Source organism: Triturus cristatus, chromosome 3_1 (assembly GCF_964204655.1).
Source record: "Triturus cristatus chromosome 3_1, aTriCri1.1, whole genome shotgun sequence".
Classification (NCBI taxonomy): Eukaryota; Metazoa; Chordata; class Amphibia; order Caudata; family Salamandridae; genus Triturus; species Triturus cristatus.
The window spans coordinates 709832681-709855278 of NC_140583.1; the positions used below are offsets into that span (position 1 = coordinate 709832681).

General features: G+C 45.1%; 1 protein-coding gene across 25 annotated transcripts in view; it reads right to left on the bottom strand.

Annotated features, from left to right (window-relative positions):
- PPP6R3 (protein phosphatase 6 regulatory subunit 3) overlaps positions 1 to 22598 on the bottom strand; it is a 1519855-nt gene that overhangs the window by 1084739 nt on the left and 412518 nt on the right. For all 25 annotated transcript variants that reach the window (XR_014978878.1, XR_014978880.1, XR_014978879.1 and 22 more), the window contains one exon: positions 3251 to 3364. Coding sequence is in view for 20 of the 25 variants with exons in the window: in XM_085644788.1 (XP_085500914.1) it covers positions 3251 to 3364 (114 nt within the window). In the remaining 5 variants the exon portion in view is untranslated. The remainder of the gene's footprint in view (positions 1 to 3250; positions 3365 to 22598) is intronic.

Consider the following 22598-nt stretch of genomic DNA (forward strand, 5'->3'; position numbering starts at 1 on the left):
ATCCAAAAGTACCTCCTGAAAGAGGATCATTTAGGGTCTGAAATGTATTAAAGGATTGTTAATTATGGCATTATTTGAGGATTGATGAGAAGAATTGAAACGTTGTTTTGGTGCAATTCATAACTTTCATATTAATACATGTTCCTATACGAAAGAGAATAACCATAGCAATTCAGTACCATAAACCAGAGGACCTTTGTATCCTTTTGGTACCCAGTTATGTTTCATTATCTCATTCATCAATTACGATTAGACTTGGATACTCCCTGCTGAAGAGCAAAGTGCACAAAGAGGGGATGTTACATACACGTTTACCTTTATACTGATATACTTAAGTGATTGTGTTGGACGAAGGTGTGGGTGCTTTGTGAATATTCAGCAATCTTGTCTCTGCCATAGGACACTCCACGCTGTTCCTGTAGATGCGGCAATATCCTCTTCCCCAAAATGGACTGACAAAAGAGGAAAAGCCTGGAGAAACTAAGTTTCTTGCTGCAAAACCGGAGATCACTTTTTCATGTAGCAAAAGATACCTCAGACATGGATGCTAAGAGGGTCTTTTGGTCCAGCTGCCAAGGTGTGTGTGGAGCTTAGGGTGCGTTCAGGCAGAATACTGCTTAAAGCAGTGCACTGTGGGCACAATCTTGCATGTTTCTGGTCAAATTATACCAGCACTACCGATGTGTGTAAGGTATGCAAATCACTGAGTGAAGAGAAGTCGGGGTGGGGGTCTTTCCTTTATGGTGCAGGTAAAACATCCTGAATTGAAAAGATTACCCAATTGGAAGGAAAGGAAGAATGCCTGGTTAATAAATTAAAAAAAACAAGCATTGGCATAGCCAATAGGTCTCCCCTTTGGGACCTTATAAGTGTTTAGTTATCCAGTACAATATCCTTGGTGCAACAACATCAACTGTTGCCACTTATAAGGCCCCAAAGGCGAGACCTATTGGCTATGCCAATGCTTGTTCTTCAGGCCTTTACAGCACACAGCTTGGGGCACTAGTTCAATCTACTTCGGCCACTGGCTAACTTCACGGTGTGATGGCATTCTGCTCTTTCAAAGGAGCACACACACACAAAATAGTTATCTTCACTGCCAGGGACTGCAATGTCAGTGTGCTTTTTAAGACCAAAAATATTTTTGCTTTCAGTCATTGTTTTTTTATTTTTTTCCAATGGTGTTGACAGCTTAGCAACTATCCCCTCAAAAAACTTTACAAGAACCATGACAGATTATTCAGGCATTTACAAAACCAAAAGGGTGACAACTTTATTGGCTTTGCCAATGCTTATTGTATTTACAGTGGGGTGCCTCTGGTTTCAAGGAATTTAGTCCATCGAATAGAGAAGCTAAGAGGTGCCAGCAAAAGTTTTGACTAAAAGGCGTAGGAGCTGCCAGAAGAGAAAAATAACACTCGAATACTATGGAATGTTTACACCTGCCTGGCGTTTCCCCTTTAAGTCAAAGAAATCCCCAGCGGGGCACCACTTTCCAAGAACTCGACTGTATATCATGTTTCTAAGAAGCGTGAAAGATAAACTTGTTTAAAAATAAATGAATAAAAGAGGAGTGCCTTGCGGGTTTTGGCTTGAATGAGCCTGGTCCGCAGAAGTGGCCAATAAGAGTAGCGAACTCACTGACCCCTTGGTCGTACGCTCCGATTGGATCATGTTGGGGCCTCTCAGTTGCTCACAGCACAGAGTGCAAAAAAAAAAAAGTTAAAGTTACCAGATGGCTCAATGCCGACAAAAACGCACCTTAAATCCTGGTCCGTTAATTTACCCATTATTGTTTCCAGGTTTGTTAGTTCTAGTGGATGAACTAACGCTCAGCTGGACTTCGACTCGCGGGATTCATTAGGCTATTAAGGAGCAGATGTGGGGAAACGACCAGAGTTGCCGACTTTGGAAACGGAAAGCTAGGTTTGAATCTTCGCGTCAGCTCAGAATCCTGTAATTTTAGGCACATTATTTTAATCTCTGTGAGCCTACAAAGAATCTCCCATTGTGTAATGTAAGTGGTGCTCACGTAAAGAGCTCTGGTTACTTCGGGTTAAATTCGCACTGCTTAAAATGCACACAAAAAATACACCAAGGCTGCAAAGTGATTGGTGGCAGATCATTTGGTTCACTAATATAGTGCCTTGCGTGTTTTGGTATGAATGAGCCTGGTCCGCAGAAGCGACCAATAAGAGTAGCGACCTCACTGACCCCTTGGTAGTACACTCTGATTGGATCCTGTTGGGGCCTCTCAGAGCTGCTCACAGCACACGTATGCAAAACAACAACAAGCGATGCCTCCCGGCCGCGAAAGTTAGAGTACTCATGCATGCAGAGCGTTTGCCTTGCGGGAGCAAGCAGAGGCAGGCGCGAAAATTGCAAACAGATGGCGTCGCTGCTCGCTCCCGCAAGGCAAACGCTCTGCATGTACGAGTACTCATTGGAAACAGTGCAAAACATGCACGAGTTTCCAAGAAAGTACAGAGCGATTCCAAGAGGTCCCTCCTAAGCAGCGCTAGCACGCTGCGTAGGCGAGATCTAAAAAAGGACCAGTCATTCACTTTGTGCAGTTTCTTACGCAACCTGTCTAACTCATTTCTTCATCTAGCTAGGACTCCAGTTTCCATGTTTGAATGTGTAATGGAGTTTAACATCCACAGGGCGTCTCAAGTAAGATTTAAGTGATGGGATCTAGCCCTTTTCACTTAACATTTAGCTTTTGATCATCTTAAGAGACAACATACAGCTATTCTAGCAACATCTTGCTCTTAAAAGAACTAAGCTATTTAAGACACTGATGGGCTTTCCCAAGTTTTTCCTCTTGCTAAGAAGCGTCATCTTGCTTAGGATCAGATTTGGAATGCAAGATTCCTCACACATTACAAGTGTGTCATAGACTGTTTCCTTTCCAGTCACTTTTAAGTCTACTTTCAGAATTAGCAGTTTTAAAATTGTATGCAAGTAACCAAGTTGGGCTTTACCCTTTGTATATATAAAGGGGTTTGAGGACAAGCCATTTTTTTATTGTTTGCCTTTGGAGCATGCTGTAGCATTGTTCCCCATGCTCTGGTTGATATGAACTGCAAATAAAACTAAGCAAACGTTAAACTTTACTCAATCCCCACAGTCAAAACAACTAACTGCCATGGCCTCCAACAAGCCTGCTGTAAGAGGCATGCTGGCAATCGGGATAGGTTTTGCAGTAGTGTTTCAAATTATAAAAAGTGGAAGAAAAATAAAAACTTACGCTGGTCTTCTGGTCTCAAGTAAAGTCAGTAATATCTGGATAGCACTAACAATAGCAGAGTCATTTTTATCCTTTAAGAAGATGTTTGATAAAAGCAGCTCTATAACCTCTTGCCTAGAAAAAAAAACAAAGCATTATGAATAACATTTCTTAATGTCTTCTTAAAATACATCAGTACACATTCAAACAAATGACAACAGAAAGATGAATTTATCAGTAATTTACACTGGTTATTTGAGTTGCAGCTTCTTCCCACAGTTTACATTTCAAGATCTTTGGGATAATAGAATTAAGATAAACTCAAATTATGCAACAATGGCAGCTTGAGTGGCTGCCCAATTGCACAAAAGTCTGAATAAATAGTACCGATTTTGTGACAATATTGGGAGATGAAAATGTAAATGAGGGATGGGGACAGAAGGGACAGATTAGACAAACCAAGCTGCAAATCTAGTCTATGCAAGGAGTATATATATATATATATATATATATATATATATATATATATATATTCACTGAAAAAACCATAGGTTTCACACATGTTATAGTTAGCGGAAATTTTACTGATAAAAAACCAATGAAATTCCCCCGTTATAGTTAGTGCAGGCAACTATAACTCGCGCGACCGCAATCCTCTGCTGATGCTAATACTGTATTTAGACACTTATTTGCCCATGTCTTCTTCCATACATTTTTAGCTATACATATATTACAAATATTTTTTTTTCATAAAGACACATATGTCATCAGCAGAAGATTGCGGTCGCGTGAGTTATAGTTGCCTGCACTAACTATAACGGGGGAATTTCATTGGTTTTTTAATAGTAAAATTTCCGCTAACTATAACATGTGTGAAACCTATGGTTTTTTCAGTGAATTTGCAAGGTTTTTTAAATGCTAATTCCTAACTATAACTGTGTGTAACCTATGGTTTTTTCAGTGAATTTGTACGGTTTTTTAAATGCTAAGTTACTTTACGCCATTCGTGGCGTGCGCGCCCACTTAACGCAGTTCGTTCCGTGCGCGCACGGTGCGCTTCGCGCACCGCGCGCCCACTTTACGCAGTTAGTGCCGTGCACGCACGGTGGGCACGCGGTGCGCTACGCGCACCGCGTGCCCACGTTACGCTAGATGGGCCATGTACGCACGATGCGCTTCGCGCACCGTGCGCACATGGAGGACATATGATGCACTTCGTTTTGAAAGGTAATATTTTAATTTTTCGTATATTTTATAAGCCATGCACAAATGGTGCCCTTCGGGCACCATTTGCACACGGGGTGGAGAGAGTGTGGATAATTTTTTTTTTTATTATTTTTTTGTTAAATATTTTAGTTTATCTTATCTGTAATAAGCCATGCACAATTGGTGCCCTTCGGGCGCAAATTGCACACGGGGTGGAGAGAGTGTGGATAATTTTTTTTTTTTTTTATAAATTTTTACCGTACGCGTACGGTAAGCGTAATCGGCGAAATTACCAAAAAAATAAAAATTCCGTTTTTGGCCTTGGGGGATCTTTGGGGACTCCCTCAACATGGCTATGTGTGTGGGAGTTGTCTAAACAGCCCCTTTACATGTTTTTGGGCTTTATATTTTAAAAATCACTCTCAGTGCGAGAGAGAAAATGGCGGCCACCGCTTCCTGGTTTCGGCCGATTCGAATGTTTACTAAGATCTAAGAGCCAATCAGAATCGCGCTCGCGCACGCCACCGTACGCGTACGGTAAGCGTACCGTAAGCGCACCGTAAGCTGGCTCAGATATATTGATTTAAAGGCTATTTTCTCAGAATCTACTGAACAGATTTACACCAAACCTACAAAAGGCACTTCCTTGACCTGAGGACTACCTCTCTGCCAAATTTCTAGTAATTCTGTTCAGCCGTTCGGGCTGTAGCCCTGTCTAAAGGTCCTATGGAAAAATGCATGGGAAAAACGCGTTTTGGGACCCCCCCTTTATCTCAGCCCCCGCTTGACGAATCCCCCCGAGACTTTCAGGGTAGGAGCGGAGCGTAGCGCCCCACCTATTTTGAAAAATTCGCGAGGATTCGTCGACCGGCGCCAAAGTTATTCAAAATAGAATGTTGCGGATTTCCTATGGAAACGTGGTCCTAACTATAACTACCTACTGGCGACCGCCAGTAGGTAATATATATATATATATATATATATATATATATATATATATATATATATTTTTTTTAATATTTCAATATCTGTTGCACCCGGTTTAAGAAATAAACAACATAACTACGTTAACTCCGGATAAGAAAAATGGTCTTCCTCCCCTTGATACAGAAGTAGTTCACTCAATTGGGTTCACATTAGTTTTTCCTGTGTAATTCAAACAAAAGGACGTGTTTTGAATGGAGTAAGTACAGTCATAACCAGCCAAACACGTTTCCCAGTTCTTCTATACCACTTAAGGGAAAGAGCTGATCGGAGTAGATGAGCTGGGAGCTTGTCAATAAGAGTTCAACAGCTCCAAGATGGCTTCTCCGAATCCCACGATGTTTGGTACCAAACATCTCAGGTTAATGGGCCCACACTGATGCCAGTGTTGGATACATTAATAAATGCACTCAGATGGCACCTCAGAGGTGCCTCCTGAAAATCTACCAAACCACTAATGTACCTGACTGGTTTGCACCAGCTTGCCACTTCTAGACATGTTTCTGACCCCCTGAGGTGAGAGTCTTTTGCTCTCATGGGTCAGAAACCAAGCCTGCTTCAGTTAGAAGTGCTTCACACCTACCCCGAAGCACGAACAGCATTGAAGTACAGTGAGCATCAAAGACTTCCTGCCCTTTGGTATGCTAGTCAGGGCCTCTCCAGCAAGTGGAGATGCTCACCCCTCCTGCCCCCGACCAAGCCCCACTTTTGGCAGCAAGGTCAGTGGGAGAATTAGTAAGCAGGAGAGGCATGTCCCCTCTGAGCCAGGACCACCCTTAACGTGTCCGGACCGGACTTGATCCCCTTCTTTGAAAATGCTGCATATTGCTTTGGAGGATTTTAGCCAATAATGATAGGGGGTATGCTCCCTCCCCAGAGGGAGTCAACATAAAAGGGTGTAGTCACCTTAAAGGTAAGTAGCCCACTGGCTACTACCTTTCAGCCCCTGTAATGCCCCTAAATTGATTATGTGGCTCCCTTGAACCTTATTCCTCCGATTCCTGGTGACCAAAAGGAGGACTGAAGAGCCATACCAGCAGTGAAGACTCCAGACGACAAGTGACTTGGCGCCAGCCCTACTGGCTTGTCTGCAGCCCTCGAGGAAGCCTGCTCCAAAAAACATCTCGTCCTGTGGTCCCTGCCCCATCCAGTACCCTTGGAGGGCTACCTGCCTTCCCTAAAGACCAAGCACTCCCGAGGACAGCGGCCCAGTCCATAAAGAATCCAACAACCAAGCGCTCCAGTGCCCTACTGAACCACACAACCAAACCTCCAGACCCACCTCTGCACCGGACATTTGAGGCCAAGTGGCCGACCAATACCAAGAAGGTTCCCCAGCAGTACTGACCTCCGACTCCAGCCCAGAGTAACCTCTCCTGGACTCTACGACAATGCCTGCAGCCTCAAAACGAAGGGTCACCCAACAGAAAATGGCTCCAGTAAGACTTTTCTAACATCCAAAAATACCCCTGCAGATGTACTCCCAGGCCTTGGGGAGCTCAACCGGTGTCTCGGAGTTCTTCAGCATCCCAACTTACCTGCAAAGCCACTGGTTCCCAGCTTCCTGGTCCGAACCGTAAGCCTTTGTTTGAGACTGTCGTTCTCCATTGATTTGTACTGGGCTCCCGATGCTGTGTTGGCACTCTGCACCCGCCTTTGTGTCGGCTGAGGGTGTGTGTTTGGTGCTGCCCCGTGTCTCCCTCCCCCCCCCCCCCTGCTGATCCAACTCCCCAGAGGTTGAACCCAACTCTGTTTTTACCCATCTTCAAACAGCACCTCTTTTCGTGCCCCCAGTTTCGATTTATTAACACTGGGACTCCGAATTGGACCTCTGCACCCGGCTGTTCTAGTGCCTTTAGTGGTGCAGTCTCTGTGCTTGACCCTTGCCCAGTGTTGATCCTAAAACCTAAACACTGGATTTGTAAGTTCTGTACTTACCTGTCAAATTGCAGGATTGTTTTCCTGCCATAGATTCACATTAAACGGTTTAAAAAAAAGCCAGCGTCCACTTTTTATATTGAAACTGCGGCATTGCAAAACATTTTACTGCAATAAAGTATCTTCTGTTCTAGGGGTGCGTGGCTAGCCGCCTAAAATGGCGGACGTGTTCTGGTGAGGCTCCGAACCCTGGGGTAATCCTGCGCAATCGCCAGATTGAGGGCTGTGGTTGCCGCCTGAACGACAGAAATATAACGCTTACAGTCCGGTGCAGTGCTCATCCCGATTTGGACCAGTGAGCCGCAGCGACGCCGGAAATTTCTGCACGCACCTGCGACCGCGGACACTGCGGCGCCGCGCTGGAGTGCGGCGTCCCCTGCCTCCCACCCAATGGCCTGAACCGTAGTAAGCTACATCATGCAACGTGCCTAAATCCGCTCGGCTGCTGACCTGCGCCGACTACGGACACCATACTGGGCCGTGGACTGCCAAGACGAGCCTCCTCGAGTGAACAGGTTGGCCCGTTGCAAACTGATCAGAGAACAAGTGGGAAGTGCGGGGGGCCGTGCCGGGGGCTGAGGGACGTCGAAGCTGGTTTGGCCCCTCCCGCGCTGTAAGTATACGGCATGAGGAGCGTGGCCTTGTACTCATCCCGCCGGCTTATACCCCTGCCCTGGGGTGGAGGTTCGGGGCGGTGTCCACCACAACGCCGCGGTTGCTTGGTCCCACCCGGCCTTGCCTGTGCGACTTCCGAACCAGGATACCGCTAACGCTGACCCGATAGACACGAAGTACAATAAAGGTGCGGTTCCCTATACCCTAGAACGACGGCGGGTGGGTTGCCGCAGCCCACGTCTGGCCCTGCGGGGGCGGCCCCCCCCTTAACATTGATGCGGTCTGCCAAAACGGGCCTTCCTGGAACCTGAGCCTGAGGAGCACTGAGGCGGTGCGCTGAAACAGAGAGAGAGAGCTGCCCAGACCCCCTGTCCTCACCCAAAGCACTCTCACGCTGAAGTAAACGGATACGGCCTGGAAAGTAAGGCATGGGGAGTCACGGCTGGCTTCCATGAGCCTCCTGGAGCCCATCTCATAGATCAGGTCCCCACAGTGGGTACTGCACTGAGGAGAAAAGCCTCTGGGCTCTGCGGGCGAGAGTCCTCCCCAACCACAGTCGACGGTCATCATGGGAAGAGTCAAGGGGAAAGTACTGGATGGCCATCTAAATACAGGGGGTGGCGTCGGAATGTCCGCAACCCTCAGCACACCTCCGTCCACAGAGAGCACTCCCGACAAACTAGACCTGATTTTAAAAGAAGTCAGGGAATCCAGACAAGCAATCGAACAGCAAATCGGGACTCTTAAGTCCGGTCTTACCCTGCTCAGAGCAGATCATGGAAAGTTCGCTTGGACAGTCCAGTAATATGGAAGAACTCTAACAAGTGTGGAACCTCGAGTCACTGAAAATGCTACGCACATAAAGCAACTACAACAGGTCAGTGGCCTCCAAGACAGGGTGGAGGACACTGAAGGCAGAAACAGGCGCAATAACATACGCGTCATAGGCCTTCCAGAGCGTAGCGAAGGCGCCAAGGCTGCGGATTTTTCATGACAGGAAAACCTACGTCTTCGATAGCCCGAATGACGCAGAGGAATGGCTGGAAGTAATGAACTTGGAATCAAGTCAAAGTGGATTATCAGACTTAACAAGCCAGGGCCCCACCAAACCTCAGAGACACGGGTACCGCCATAGCCGAAAGAGCACACAGAACAACACCCGCACTGGTCCGACCCGAGACCAACAGCGGGCGGACAGGGTAGAGGCCCTGGCCGGATCCTTCAGGGATACTCACAGCAAGACCCAGTCGGACTCAGACTGCAGCACTACCTTGTTTTCCTCAGTAACGCCTCAGACCATGGATGACCTAGTAGATAACTAATACAATACCTAAATCCACGTTAAAGCACAGTATATGACATAGCAGAAATGTTAGTGCCAATAGTATCCTTTGCAGTCCTAGGGTCTTAGCTGTTGATCTAGATATACCTGCCTCATTGTGCTAGCTCTCTATTCAGTCACTCTGTAGCACACAGCTGGACTGATAATGCGATAGAGACTACCTTAGCAGCTGTTTCATAAGCATTGCCTTGGTACAGTCAGGATAAGTTTAAGTTTATGTAGACCCCCCTGGGCTCCGTTGAGCTACTGGGACTTTGCATTAGTACTACCCACTCTATGGACGGTGGCAGCAACCCCCCACTAAGCGTATGCACCGTTGTGTTATTTGTATGTTTGGGAATGTTGTTGGGCCCAGCATAGTTTGCTGGCTGAGCCAAGTATTGTTTGTTTTCAGGGTAAAGGGTACTCCTGGTCAGGGATAGTTAATTGGCTCCGAGTTATGAGGAGCTCCCGCTACCATACCAACTTATGCCTAGTAATTGCACCACAGTAGGCTCTTACAATCTGCTGACCAGGAACGTACAGGGGATGAGGGCTGTACAGAAAAGACACCGAATCCACGCTTACCTGCTTAGGCGTAAAGCCCATATTGTCTTCCTTCAAGAAGCGCACCTTACTGATTCGGAGGCTTTTAAAACCCATCAAAAATGGAGAGGCCATATTCACTCCACTAATTACTCAGCTTTCCCCAGAGGAGCAACCATCTGGATTCTGCATGGGGTCCCATTTACTGAAATAGATCGCCGCATAGATGATCAGGGTAGATATATTTTGCTGAAGGGTACCCTTGACGGCCTGCCTGTGGCTTTGAGTAGTATATTTGCACCAAACTTCGAACAGGACAAATTTTGCCACCGTCTGGGTGTGGCGTTGACTGGGTGAGATACGATCCCCTGGATCCTAGGAGGGGGCTGCAACACTATTGGAGGTGGATCTGGAGAGGTCCCACCCCCCATTGCGTGGCATTGGTGCCTGCCGGCAAGCTGACCTACTGAACACTTGGCTGGATGTATGGGGTCTGGCTAATGTATGGAGATTGATGCACCCTACACACAGAGAATATTCCTTTTACTCACCTGTCCATTGTCTCCACACCAGAATAGGTTTTTATGCTCCAACACCATTGCTACACATATCAACCACTCCACTTACCTAGCACGGACCTTCTCGGACCACAACCCACTGGAACTTACACTCACTTGGGGACGAATGCCGACTTCGATGCCCACCTGGAGGTTGTGGCCCCAGTTATAGGAGGACGCCCCGTTCCGCACCGCTCTATCTACCACCATTAATAATTACATGTCTGAAAATTGGAATACAGCTTCCTCCAACCTAATAGATTGGGACGCACTCAAAGTGGTGGTGAGGGGTTCTGCAATTGGACAGGTAGTGGGAGCCCGACAAGAGGTACATAAACGCCTGGTTAGTATAGAAAATCTCATGACTGCCTTAGAAACTGAGGCGGTGTCGGACCCAGAAAAGCAGGAATCCATGCAGCACGCCCGCATCAGCCACACAGACTTTAGAATCCCTTCGGGTCATTGATTACAGGGCTTTCACACAACGGAAGCACACTGTGGCAGACAAGTCTAAGACATTGTTGGCCTGCATAGTACAAGACAGACCAGCACCGGCAACCATCGCACATGTCCATATACCGCACAAAGGACTAGTCCACACACAGCTCGAGATAAATGAGGCCTTTTGTAATTACTTTATTAAACTCTATGCTGCACCAGTACATAATAATGTCACATCGATGGAAGCATTCTTCCAGGATTAAACAATTCCCTCTTTATCGGCGGACACACAGAAGGCATTATCCGTCCCTATCACCCAGCATGAAATCCGAGCTGCGATCAAAGGCCTCAACCATAACAAAGCGCCTGGCCTAGATGGCCTACCTATAGAATTCTTTGAAACATATTCGGACGTCCTGGTCCCTAAATTGGAGGAAGTATATAGGGCGGACCCGGATAATGGCCATTTACCACGTTCCACCATGCAGGCACTGGTTGTCTCACTCCTTAAGCCAGGACGAGACAGCACTCCAATTATCGGCTTCTATCCCAATTGCAACTGAATATAAAATCCTGAGCAAAGCTCTTACAAACCGCATACAGCTGTATTTAAATACCCTCATACATAGGGAGCAATGCGGGTTCTTAACGGCTCGCAGTATATCCGTAAATACCAGACACTTACATTCTATTATGATGGCAACCCCCGCGGAATATCAAGAGGCGGGTTTGTCTGGCATTGAACTTACGCCAGGCCTTTTATTCCATAAGAACAAATGTTACTTACCTGTAAACTGTGGTTCTCCAGTATTGGTGTCTTTCATAGATTCACATGCTTGAATATTCCCTGTTGTCGAAGTCCCACGGTACATAAAAAGCAATAAGATATATATATATAGATATATATATATATATATATATTACCTACTGGCGGTCGCCAGTAGGTAGTTCTAGTTAGGACCCTGTTTCCATAGGAAACCCGCAACATTCTATTTTGAATAACTTTTGCGCCGGTCGACGAATCCTCGCGAATATTTCAAAATAGGTGGGGCGCTACGCTCCGCTCCTACCCTGAAAGTCTCGGGGGGATTCGTCAAGCGGGGGCTGAGATAAAAGGGGGGTCCCAAAATGCGTTTTTCCCATGCATTTTTCCATAGGACCTTTAGATACAGCTACAGCCCGAACGGCTGAACAGAGTTCCTTGAAATTTGGCAGAGAGGTAGTCTACAGGTCAAGGAAGTGCCTTTTGTAGGTTTGGTGTAAATCTGTTCAGTAGATTCTGAGAAAATAGCCTTTAAATCAATATATATATCTGAGCCAGCTTACGGTGCGCTTACCGTACCCGTACGGTGACGTGCGCGAGCGCGATTCTGATTGGCTGTTAGATCTTAGTAAACATTCGAATCGGTCGAAACCAGGAAGCGGCGGCCGCCATTTTCTCTCTCGCACTCAGTGTGGATTAAAAAACAAAGGACAAAAACATGTAAAGGGGCTGTTTAGACAGCTCCTAAGCACCTAGCCACGTTGAGGGAGTCCCCAAAGATCCCCCAAGGCCAAAAACGGAATTTTAATTTTTTCGATAATTTCGCCGATTACGCTTACCGTACGGTAAAAATTATTAAAAAAAAAAAAAATTATCCATACTCTCCCCACCCCATGTGCAAATGGTGCCCGAAGTGCACCATTTGTGCATGGCATATTACAGATATGAAAAATTAAAATATTACCTTTCACAACGAAGCGCATCATATGTCCTCCATGTGCGCACGGAGCGAGAAGCGCATCGTGCGTACATGGCCCATCTAGCGTAACGTGGGCACGGAACGAACTGCGTTAAGTGGGCGCGCACGCCACGACTGGCGTAAAGTAACTTAGCATTTAAAAAACCGTACAAATTCACTGAAAAAACCATAGGTTTCACACACGTTCTAGTTAGCGGAAATTTTACTGATAAAAAACCAATGAAATTCCCCCGTTATAGTTAGTGCAGGCAACTATAACTCACGCGACCGCAATCTTCTGCTGATGACATATGTGTCTTTATGAAAAAAAAATATTTGTAATATATGTATAGCTAAAAATTTATGGAAGAAGACATGGGCAAATAAGTGTCTAAATACAGTATTAGCATCAGCAGAGGATTGCGGTCGCGTGAGTTATAGTTGCCTGCACTAACTAACGGGGGAATTTCATTGGTTTTTTATCAGTAAAATTTCCGGTAACTATAACATGTGTGAAACCTATGTTTTTTTCAGTGAATAAATATATATATATATATATATATATATATATATATATTAGCTGAACTAACTATAACGGGGGAATTTCAATGGTTTTGTACAAGTGAAATGTCCAGCTAACTATAACACCCCTGAAACCTATGGTTTTTTCAGTGAATAAATATATATATATATATATATATATATATATATATATATATTCACTGAAAAAACCATAGGTTTCAGGGGTGTTATAGTTAGCTGGACATTTCACTTGTACAAAACCATTGAAATTCCCCCGTTATAGTTAGTTCAGCTAACTATAACTCGCGCGCCCGCAATGCACTGCTGATGACGTCACATATTACATCACTCATGACATGGTCAGTGACATCACTCATGACATCACTGATGACATCTCAAATGACATCACTGATGACATCATCCAGTGAATGTCTGTTTTTCAGAAAATTAAATATGTTTTATATATGTATATCTAAACAATGATGGAAGAATAAATGGGTATATAAGTATCTAAATGGATGATTTGTTTTTGAAAAATTGATTGTGTAACTGACTGATTAAGTGTATCATAGTGAATACATGGCTTAGTGAGTAATGTTTAAATATGTAAATATCTGTATCAGTCTCTCACTTTGTGTATATGCGGCTGCATGGGTTGGTGAGTAGCTACATGGGTGTCTATATAGGTTATTAGTTGGTTTTTTGAGTATCAGTCTGAGTGTCTGCATGGTTCGGGGGGGTATTATGTAGTGCATAGGTGCATGAATGAGTGACTCACTGTTTGTATGTGTTGAAGACAGCATGTGTGCAGGACTGTATGGGTGGATGAGTGTGTGTATGGGTGTTAGTGAGTGAATGACTGTCTCAATAGTGTCTTTATGAGTAACTACATATGTTTTAAACTAGTATATGTGACTATTGGTGTATATATGTGAGTATATGTGAGAGTGAGAGATTGAAAGAGTTCCTGTATGAATAAGTATGTGTTTCTGTAAGTGATTGTTTAAAAGACTAAGTATGTGTAAGTTTCCGTAGAAGTAAGTGTGGTGGTGTGTGTATAACTGTATATGCAAGTAAATGTATGTTTGATTCTTTATTAGCATGAGTGACTGTGTGTGTGAGTAACTATGGATGAGTGGCATTGTGTAACAGGATGTATAGGTGTATGAGTACATATGATGAGTGAGTACATATATGAGTGACTGTATAGGACTGTTGGTGAATGAGTGGATGTGTATGTGGATCTTAGAATTACTGAAGAGGTTGTTGTAACTGGTATTGGTATGTCCTTTGTTTTGAACATTTTAGTCTCTATTTTTGAATGTGTGTATCAAAGGTTATATTAGGGTGAGAGGAGGTCTGCCACTCTATCACAAGGATAATGTCATCAGTGATGTCATCAGTGATGTCATGAGTGATGTCACTGACCATGTCATGAGTGATGTAATATGTGACGTCATCAGCAGTGCATTGCGGGCGCGCGAGTTATAGTTAGCTGAACTAACTATAACGGGGGAATTTCAATGGTTTTGTACAAGTGAAAAGTCCAGCTAACTATAACACCCCTGAAACCTATGGTTTTATCAGTGAATTTCTGAGGTTTTTTAAATGCTAATTCCTAACTATAACGTGCCTGAAACCTATGTTTTTTTCTGTGAATTTCAAAGGTTTTTTTAAATGGTAATTTCTAACTATGCCTACAGAGATAGGACATGTGAAGAAAGAAGAAAAAATGCACAGAAAGAAAAAAAAGAAGTGCAGAAAGAAGCAACAGAAGTCCTCAAAGACGAAGAAAAGTGCAGGAAGAAGGATAACGTGCAGAAAGAATAAAAAGAAGAGCAGAAAGAATCCTTGTTGCAAAATCATCCTGTACCCTCAACTTTTTCAGACGGATACTGGTGGTAACTGAGTCTGACTAACCAGCCCTAGAGCCAGTGCTATGTTAAGACACTCAGAATACAGTGAAAACACCTACATACACTAGGGAACATTATGCGTTGGGGTCCCCCTGTGATTAGCATGACCTCCTCTGTAAGCCCCTAGTATATAATAGGGCAGGGGGGTTAAAACTACCTCTTAAAACGGGCCACAGGGCGTTTTTGCACACGTTAACTCAGGCCCCGTCCCCTCCCTTCACCACTGTGTAAACACACCCTGTGTCCGTTTTTAGTTGGGAGATTAAGTTCATTTGAATCCTGAGGGTCCCTAGGGTCCAACTAGCCCACTAGGTACCTCCAGTAAGTGCCACAGAGCTGCGTTGCAGAGAGGTGTAAAAAGTGGCACGGCCTGAACCACCTCTCTGCAATGCAGCTCAGTGGCGCTTACTGGAAGCACTTGGTGGGCTAGTTAGCCCCCAGGGGCCCTCAGTATTGAAGGGAAATTATATCCCCAATTTAAAACGTGCCATAGGGCGTGTTTGCACACGTCACCTCAGGCCCCGTCTCCTCCCTTCACCACTGTGTAAACGCGCCTTGTGGCTGTTCTAAGTTGAGAGATTAAGTCCCCTTGAATCCTAAGGGTCCCTAGGGTCAAACTAGACCACTAGGTACCTCCAGTAAGCGCCACAGAGCTGCGTTGCAGAGATGAGTAAAAAGGGGCTTGCCCTCAGAACACCTCTCTGCAGCGCAGCTCCCTGGCGCATACCGGAGATGCCGGTTGGGCTAGTTGGCCCTCAGGGACCCTCAGTATTGAAGAGGAATTAATTCCCCAACTTACAACTCGCCAGGGGGCGCGTTTGCAGAGTGCTGCAAGGAGGGGGCGTGGCCTCCGGCACAATGCCAGTCTTTTATTTATTTTAATTTTTTAAGAAGGGGGGCTGTGTGGTTCCCCTTCTTATTCTAATTTATTGGCACCGATGACCCCATCCCCCAGGGCCTGTCTCCTAATTATATTTTTTTGACCCCCAATCCCCAGGGCCGGCCACTGTTTTTTATTATTTTTAAAAATAATATATATTTATAGACACACCTAGGACATTGCTGGACAAACCGTACGTACCTATCACCATGACAATTTGCGTGATATTCATTAAAAGGCGACTATGCATACAATGAATCCACGTGGAATGTATTTACACCACTAGTGAAGCTCTGACATGTCTGATGCCCTACCGTGCCTAATCCCGGTAGACACCCTTGTCGTTTATTTATACAAACATGGGTAGCTATTGACGGGCACATTTAATACACATGCACACCAAGCCATTCAAAGGGGATTCAACAAGAATTTGACCAAAACTATGCAAGAAACCCCCCTCACGGTTAATAAAACATACATCCACTGCCGGATGTGTAATACTTTTTATTTTACTCTCTGGAAAGGGGACGAACATCACTTGAGAGTCACAGCGCGCTCCTGGCAGAGCCCAATGCTGTGTTACACCCACCATTGCCTGCCGAGTGCCACACACCTCTGTGTTGTATTCCACCAGCTAGTGCATATGCTATGACACTCTCTAGCCCATGTGCACTGTAACACCACCCCGTGAATATGTCATGCCACACTTGTCTTCGCACGAGTTATATTGCCCCATCTAACGTGCCTTCCTCGATGCCTATGTTATAACGCACAGTGCTATGCCATACATATCTTTGTCACAGTGCATATGCAACGTTACACTCCCCAGCACATATTTTATATTACAACTTTAGAGACTAGTTAGGTTACACAACACTGCCCTGTGCATATTACACTCCAAGGCGCATATCGCATAGCACGCGCTAGTGCCTGTGCTATCTCGCGCTCTCCAATGAATCTGTCATTGCGCACAATGTATTGCATATTATATTTCACGCCCGGTTCAAATTAGATCACACTTTTTGGTGCATAGTTAATACCATACACTATATCTAGTTTTCATTTTCAATCGTGCTCTCAGGACTATGTTCTATAGAACACTGTGTTCACCTACCCTTTTCACGGGCATTACATTTTGCGATAGGGGGTGGAGGGTCAGGGGGTGTTTCTGCCAAGTGAGCCCGGAGTCACAGTCACACGCCCTCTTCTTCCTGAATAAAAGTGAGATTATGCTGCATACTTGTTCATATTTTAAGTAGTTCGCACAGACACACATTTTAAAAACAAAGTTCCTAATACCCTCCTTCTCTGAACAGTTAGCTTGCTGCCCCATCCCCCTTCTCCCTATCCTCTGTTGTGTGAATCCATGGAATAGCCTCCTCCCTCCTGCCATGCATGGTCTGATGTGCTGCCACTGCCCTCAATTTAGTATGATGTACCAGTCCACTCCTCCTGCCCTCCATTGCCCAATTCTATGCCCCATCATTGACCTCCCGCTTAAACTCTGTGCTTAGCTTGCTGCCCCTATTCTCCTTCCCCCTGCCCTCCGATGTCTTTGTGCATGCCCCTGCTCCATCCTTTTTGCCCACCATGTTCCATGGACCTGCCACTCCTATCTACTCTGAGTGTTCTGTTGAGCTGCCACTCCCCTCCCACCTGCCTAGCATTGTCAGATGACTGTAACCTGTCCCTGCCACCTCCACCCTGCCTGTCTACATGCCATGCCCCTATCCTCTTCCTCCTGTCCTACATGGTCCATTGTACTGCCACACCCTTCTGCCCTCCCTGGTCTGTTGTGCTGCAACTGCTCCTCCTGCCTGCCCCGTGCGGTCTGTTGTGAGGCCCCTTCCCCTGAACTTTCTTGTCTGTGCACAGGTCCTGACCCTCCCTTCTATCCTCCATCGTCCTTTGTGCATGCCCCTGCACCCTCCTTCTTGCCCATCATAGCCATTGTGCTGCCACTAACCCTCCCACTTGCCATGCATGGTCTTCTGTGCTGCCATGGCCCCTCCCACCTTCCCTGTGTGGTCAGTTAGCGGCCCCTGACCCCCTCCCACCTTCCCTCCATGGTCTGTGTGTATGCCATCACAGTCCCACTGTTGCTCTTCATGGTGTGTCTTGCTTCTAGTGCCCATCCTGCCTGACCTCCATGGCTATCTTGCTGCTCCTGCCCTGCCCCCTTGCCCCCAGCCCTCTGTTTACATGTGCAGACCCTACTCCCTCCCGGCTTGTCTGTTCCATTGTAATGCCCCTGATCCGTCCCTCCTGCCCTTTATGGTCTGTTATGCTGTAGCTTTCTCTCCTGTCTGTCCATTATGGTCAGCTAGCAACCATTGCCTCTTGCCCCTCTGTTCTCTGTTGTCCATGTGCATGGTCCTGTCCCCTCCCTCTTGCTTTCTATGGATTGTTGTGCTGCACTCCCGTCCCGCATGCCCTGTGTGGTGTATTGTGCTGCTGCAAACCCTGATGCCTGCCCTGCAGGGTCAGTTTGGTGCACCTCTCCATGTCCCTCCTGTCCTCTGTTATCCAAGTCCATGTCCCTACCCCATTGCCTTCCATGATCCAATGTACCATACTTGCGAACATTTTGAACTTGGTAAGAGGGAGATTTTGAAAAAAAACTGGGGTATTGATTTTCCCCTTTGAGTTACATTGAAAAAGAGGAGATTGTAGACAGGAGACAGATCAAATAAAGCCCATTTGAGCTTAAAAACATTGGACGTTTCCTGGCTGAATCGAGTCTGTTGGCATGTATGGTTGTACTACCATTGCCTCTTCCTTCTGCCCACAATGGTCTATTACATTGCCACAGCCTCTCTTGCAAGTCCTGTATTGTTGGTTTGTTGCCCCTGCTCCCCTTTCCACTGCCCTCCATAGTCTGTTGTGCTGCCACGGCCCTTCCTGCCTGCTCAGTGTGGTTAAATTGTTGCCTTTGCACCCTCCTACCTGCCTTTAATTTTGAGAGTCCGTGCCCCTGGCCTCTGCCTCTCAACAGTATCCTAATGAACAACTAGATTGCTAACATTCTATATTTATTACAAAAGTGAGGAACGCCTGACGTCCTCTTGATGTAATCAAAACCGTAATATCTAGAGCATTTCCTCTAGAAATTACATATATGAGAGGGTCTTATTGGCATCAAAATTATGGTTAGTGCTCTAAAAGACTAAAATAAGGACATATTTTCTGAGTTTTCAAATAGCGACAAAGCACTTTTAAATTATTTGTTATTTGTTTTTTTATCCAGTTGACCACTTGATTAAATGTTGCACTTAGGGGAGAGGATGTGGTGTTACTTCCAGAACTGCAGACTTTGCAACTGGGGAACCAGGTTGGAGTTTCTGCTTCAGCTCGACATTCTGTGATTCTGGTCAAATCACTTAGTCTCCCCATGTCTACAACCAAAATGAATTTGTTCTTGTGTGATGTAACCAATGCTCATGTAAAGCACTTCAATACCTGACAAGTCTGCACTATATAACACTGCAAAAACACAAAATAATAAGTGTTTTGCACACTTCTGTCATTGGGCTATATTTGGGCTACATCTGCGTGATTTTGGGCTACATTTAGGCTCTTTTGTCTCCGGTGGCCATCTTGGGAGATTTATTTGTTATGAAGTTTCCTATTTTCCTCATGTACTGCAGTCTCCTCAGTAGGAAATGCTTTCAGTTTTTTACTTTGATTCCATCATGAAGGTATTTAGATATGTCACACATTTGCCATAAATTCTGAATGTTAGCACTCTAGTTGCTCATTAGATCACTGTAGTAAAACTACTGTTCACCATGGAAGTCTGCTCCTGGTATTAAAAGTGCATGTTTCAGTCTGCATGTCAGAATTTTTTAATGAAATAGAAGAGGATTTGAGAAGTCACTCAAAATGTGCCCTCATTTTCTTTCTTCAGCATTAATCATAATTTCTATGGCAAAATGAACCCCCTCATTGTGTTCCTTTTTAAATTAAATCTTTTAAGTGTTACCAGTTTATTCCAATCAAGATGGCTTCAGGTGTGCCATACTTTTGTCATAATGAAGTCAGTAAGTGCTCTAGTTGTTTTTAAGAACACTCTGGGACATTCTGTCATTGGGCTATACTTGGGCTACATCTGGGTGATATTTGGGCTACATTTGGGCTCTTTTGTCTCTGGTGGCTATCTTGGGAGACTTATGAAGTTTCCTAATTTCCCCATTTTCTGCAGTCTCCCCAGTAGGAAATACTTTGATTCCATCAAGAAGGCATTCAGATGTGTCACACATTTGCCATAAATTCAGAATGTTAGCACTCTTTCTGCTCATTAGATCACTGTAGTAAAGCTACTGCTCACCAGGGAAAACTGCTGCTGGTATTGAAAGTGCATGTTTCAGTCTGCATGTCAGAATTTTTTTAATGAAATAGAAGAGGATTTGAGAAGTCACTCAAAATGTGCCCTAATTTTTCTTTCTGCAGCACTAATCATACTTTTTATGGAAAAATGAACCCCCTCATTTTGTTCCTTTTTAAATTAAATGTTTTAAGAGTTACCACTTTAATCAAAGCAAGATGGCTTCAGGTGTGCCATACGTTTATCATAAGTAGGACTGTTAGCGCTCTAGTTGTTCTTTGGAACACTCTGGGAAGCTGCAGTAGAACACAAAGGAATCAACTGACAGTCTCTGCCCTTGTTGGATGTACATGTTTTACTGAGAATGTCAGACTTCATTCTCACATGACTGAGAAAGATAATGTGAATTTACAGAAAATAAGCTCTCAGTTTAGCTTATAGATCACCTTCCAAACCTCTTTGGGAAAAGCATGAGAAAATATTTTTCTCTCAATCATGATATCCCAGCAGAAGGCTTTTTCACATGGTAAAATAACCTTAGAACATACCACAATTCCTAAAATGAGTATGGTACCATCAACAAATGATTTATAATGTAACTAAAGTCTTAAAACCTTCTATTAACTGCAATGCTTTTTAATGAGGTGCTATCATGTATATTGGTCCCAAGATGGCTGCCAACACTTCTTGGATGAAGTGCTGACAGCCAATCAGATCTCAGGATGAGAAGTGTGGTTAGGCTCCGCCCACATATATATATATATGATTTTACTTTTGATTTTCTCAGGAACTACTGAACAGATTGACACCAGACCTGCAAAAGGCACATCCCTGACCCGAGGACTACCTCTTTGCCAAATTTAAAGTTATTCTGTTCAGCCGTTCGGGCTGTACCTTGGACTAAAGGTCCCTATGGAAAATTGCATGGGGAAAATGCGTTTTGGGACCCCCCTTTTTTCTCAGCCCCCGCTTGACGAATCCCCCCCGAGACTTTCAGGGTAGGAGCGGAGCGCCCCACCTATTTTGAAAATTTCGCGAGGATTCGTCAACCGGCGCCAAAGTTATTCCAAATAGAATGATGCGGATTTCCTATGGAAACACGGTCCTAACTATAAACTGGCGACCGGCAGTAGATTATATATATATATATATATTATATATAAAAATCACTTTACTGACATATCGTTTTTATTGTCCAAACTACAGCCAATCAGGCGCAAACACCCTCTAGAACCTTCTCCTCAGAAGCTCAGGCCCTCAGATTTTCGTAGCACAAGAGTGACAAAATGAGAGGGAGGGTGGGAGAGAGGGAGAAGGGGAGAGGGGGAGAGGGGGAGAGAAGGGAGAGGGAAGAGAGAGAGACAGCCTCTGAGGGGAGGAGGGTGGGTCGCATGTGACTATGAAAGACACCAATACTGGAGAACCACAGTTTACAGGTAAGTAACATTTGTTCTTCTCCAGTATTGGGGTGTCTTTCATAGATTCACATGCTTGAATAGACTAGTGAGCAGTACTCTGCAGCCTGAAGAGGTAATATCAAGGTTGCATGAAATACAATGACATAGCATCATAGAAACACAAAACTGATAACAACCCAAGGAGGAGGTAAGTAACGGAGGCTCACCTTATTTGAAAAGATTGCGAAGAACTGCTTGGCCCACTGCTGTATCGGCTTCGTTGATCGCCTCCAGGCAGTAGTGCCTCGTGAAAGTGTGCCTGCTGGACCACGTAGCTGCCCAGCAGATCTGATGAATGGGCACACCAGCGAACAAGGCAGTGGAGGAGGACATCGCCCTCGTAGAATGCGCCCTCACTCCGGAAGAAAGAGGCTTGCCAGCCTTCTGATGGCAGAAAGATATCGCTGAAGAAATCCAACGTGCAATTGTTGGTTTGGTAACAGAATGTCCCTTACAGGTATGCCCATAGGCAACGAACAGTTGGTCAGATCTGCGAAAGGGCGCCGTTCTGCGGATATAAAATTTGAGACACCTCTTTAAGTCCAAAGAGTGCAGACTCTGTTCCGCTGGAGATTGCGGATGAGGAAAGAAGGTTTTTAAAATCACAGGTTCATTAAGATCAAAGTCGGATGCCACCTTTGGCATGAAAGCTGGATTAATTCGAAGGATAACACAGTCCGATTTAAATTGGAGGAAAGGAGGCTGGATTGTGAAGGCGTGAATGTCACTCACTCGACGTGAGGAAGTCAGAGCAAGCAGGAGGGCAACCTTCCAGGTTAAGAATGTATAATCTGCTGAGTGGATTGGCTCAAAGGGCGCCTTCATAAGTTGCGCCAATACGATGTTAAGACGTCATTGTGGGCGGAGGACGCCGAATGAGTGGAAACATCCGGAACAGTCCCTTAAAGAACTGTTGAATCAATCTATACGAAGAGAGAGAG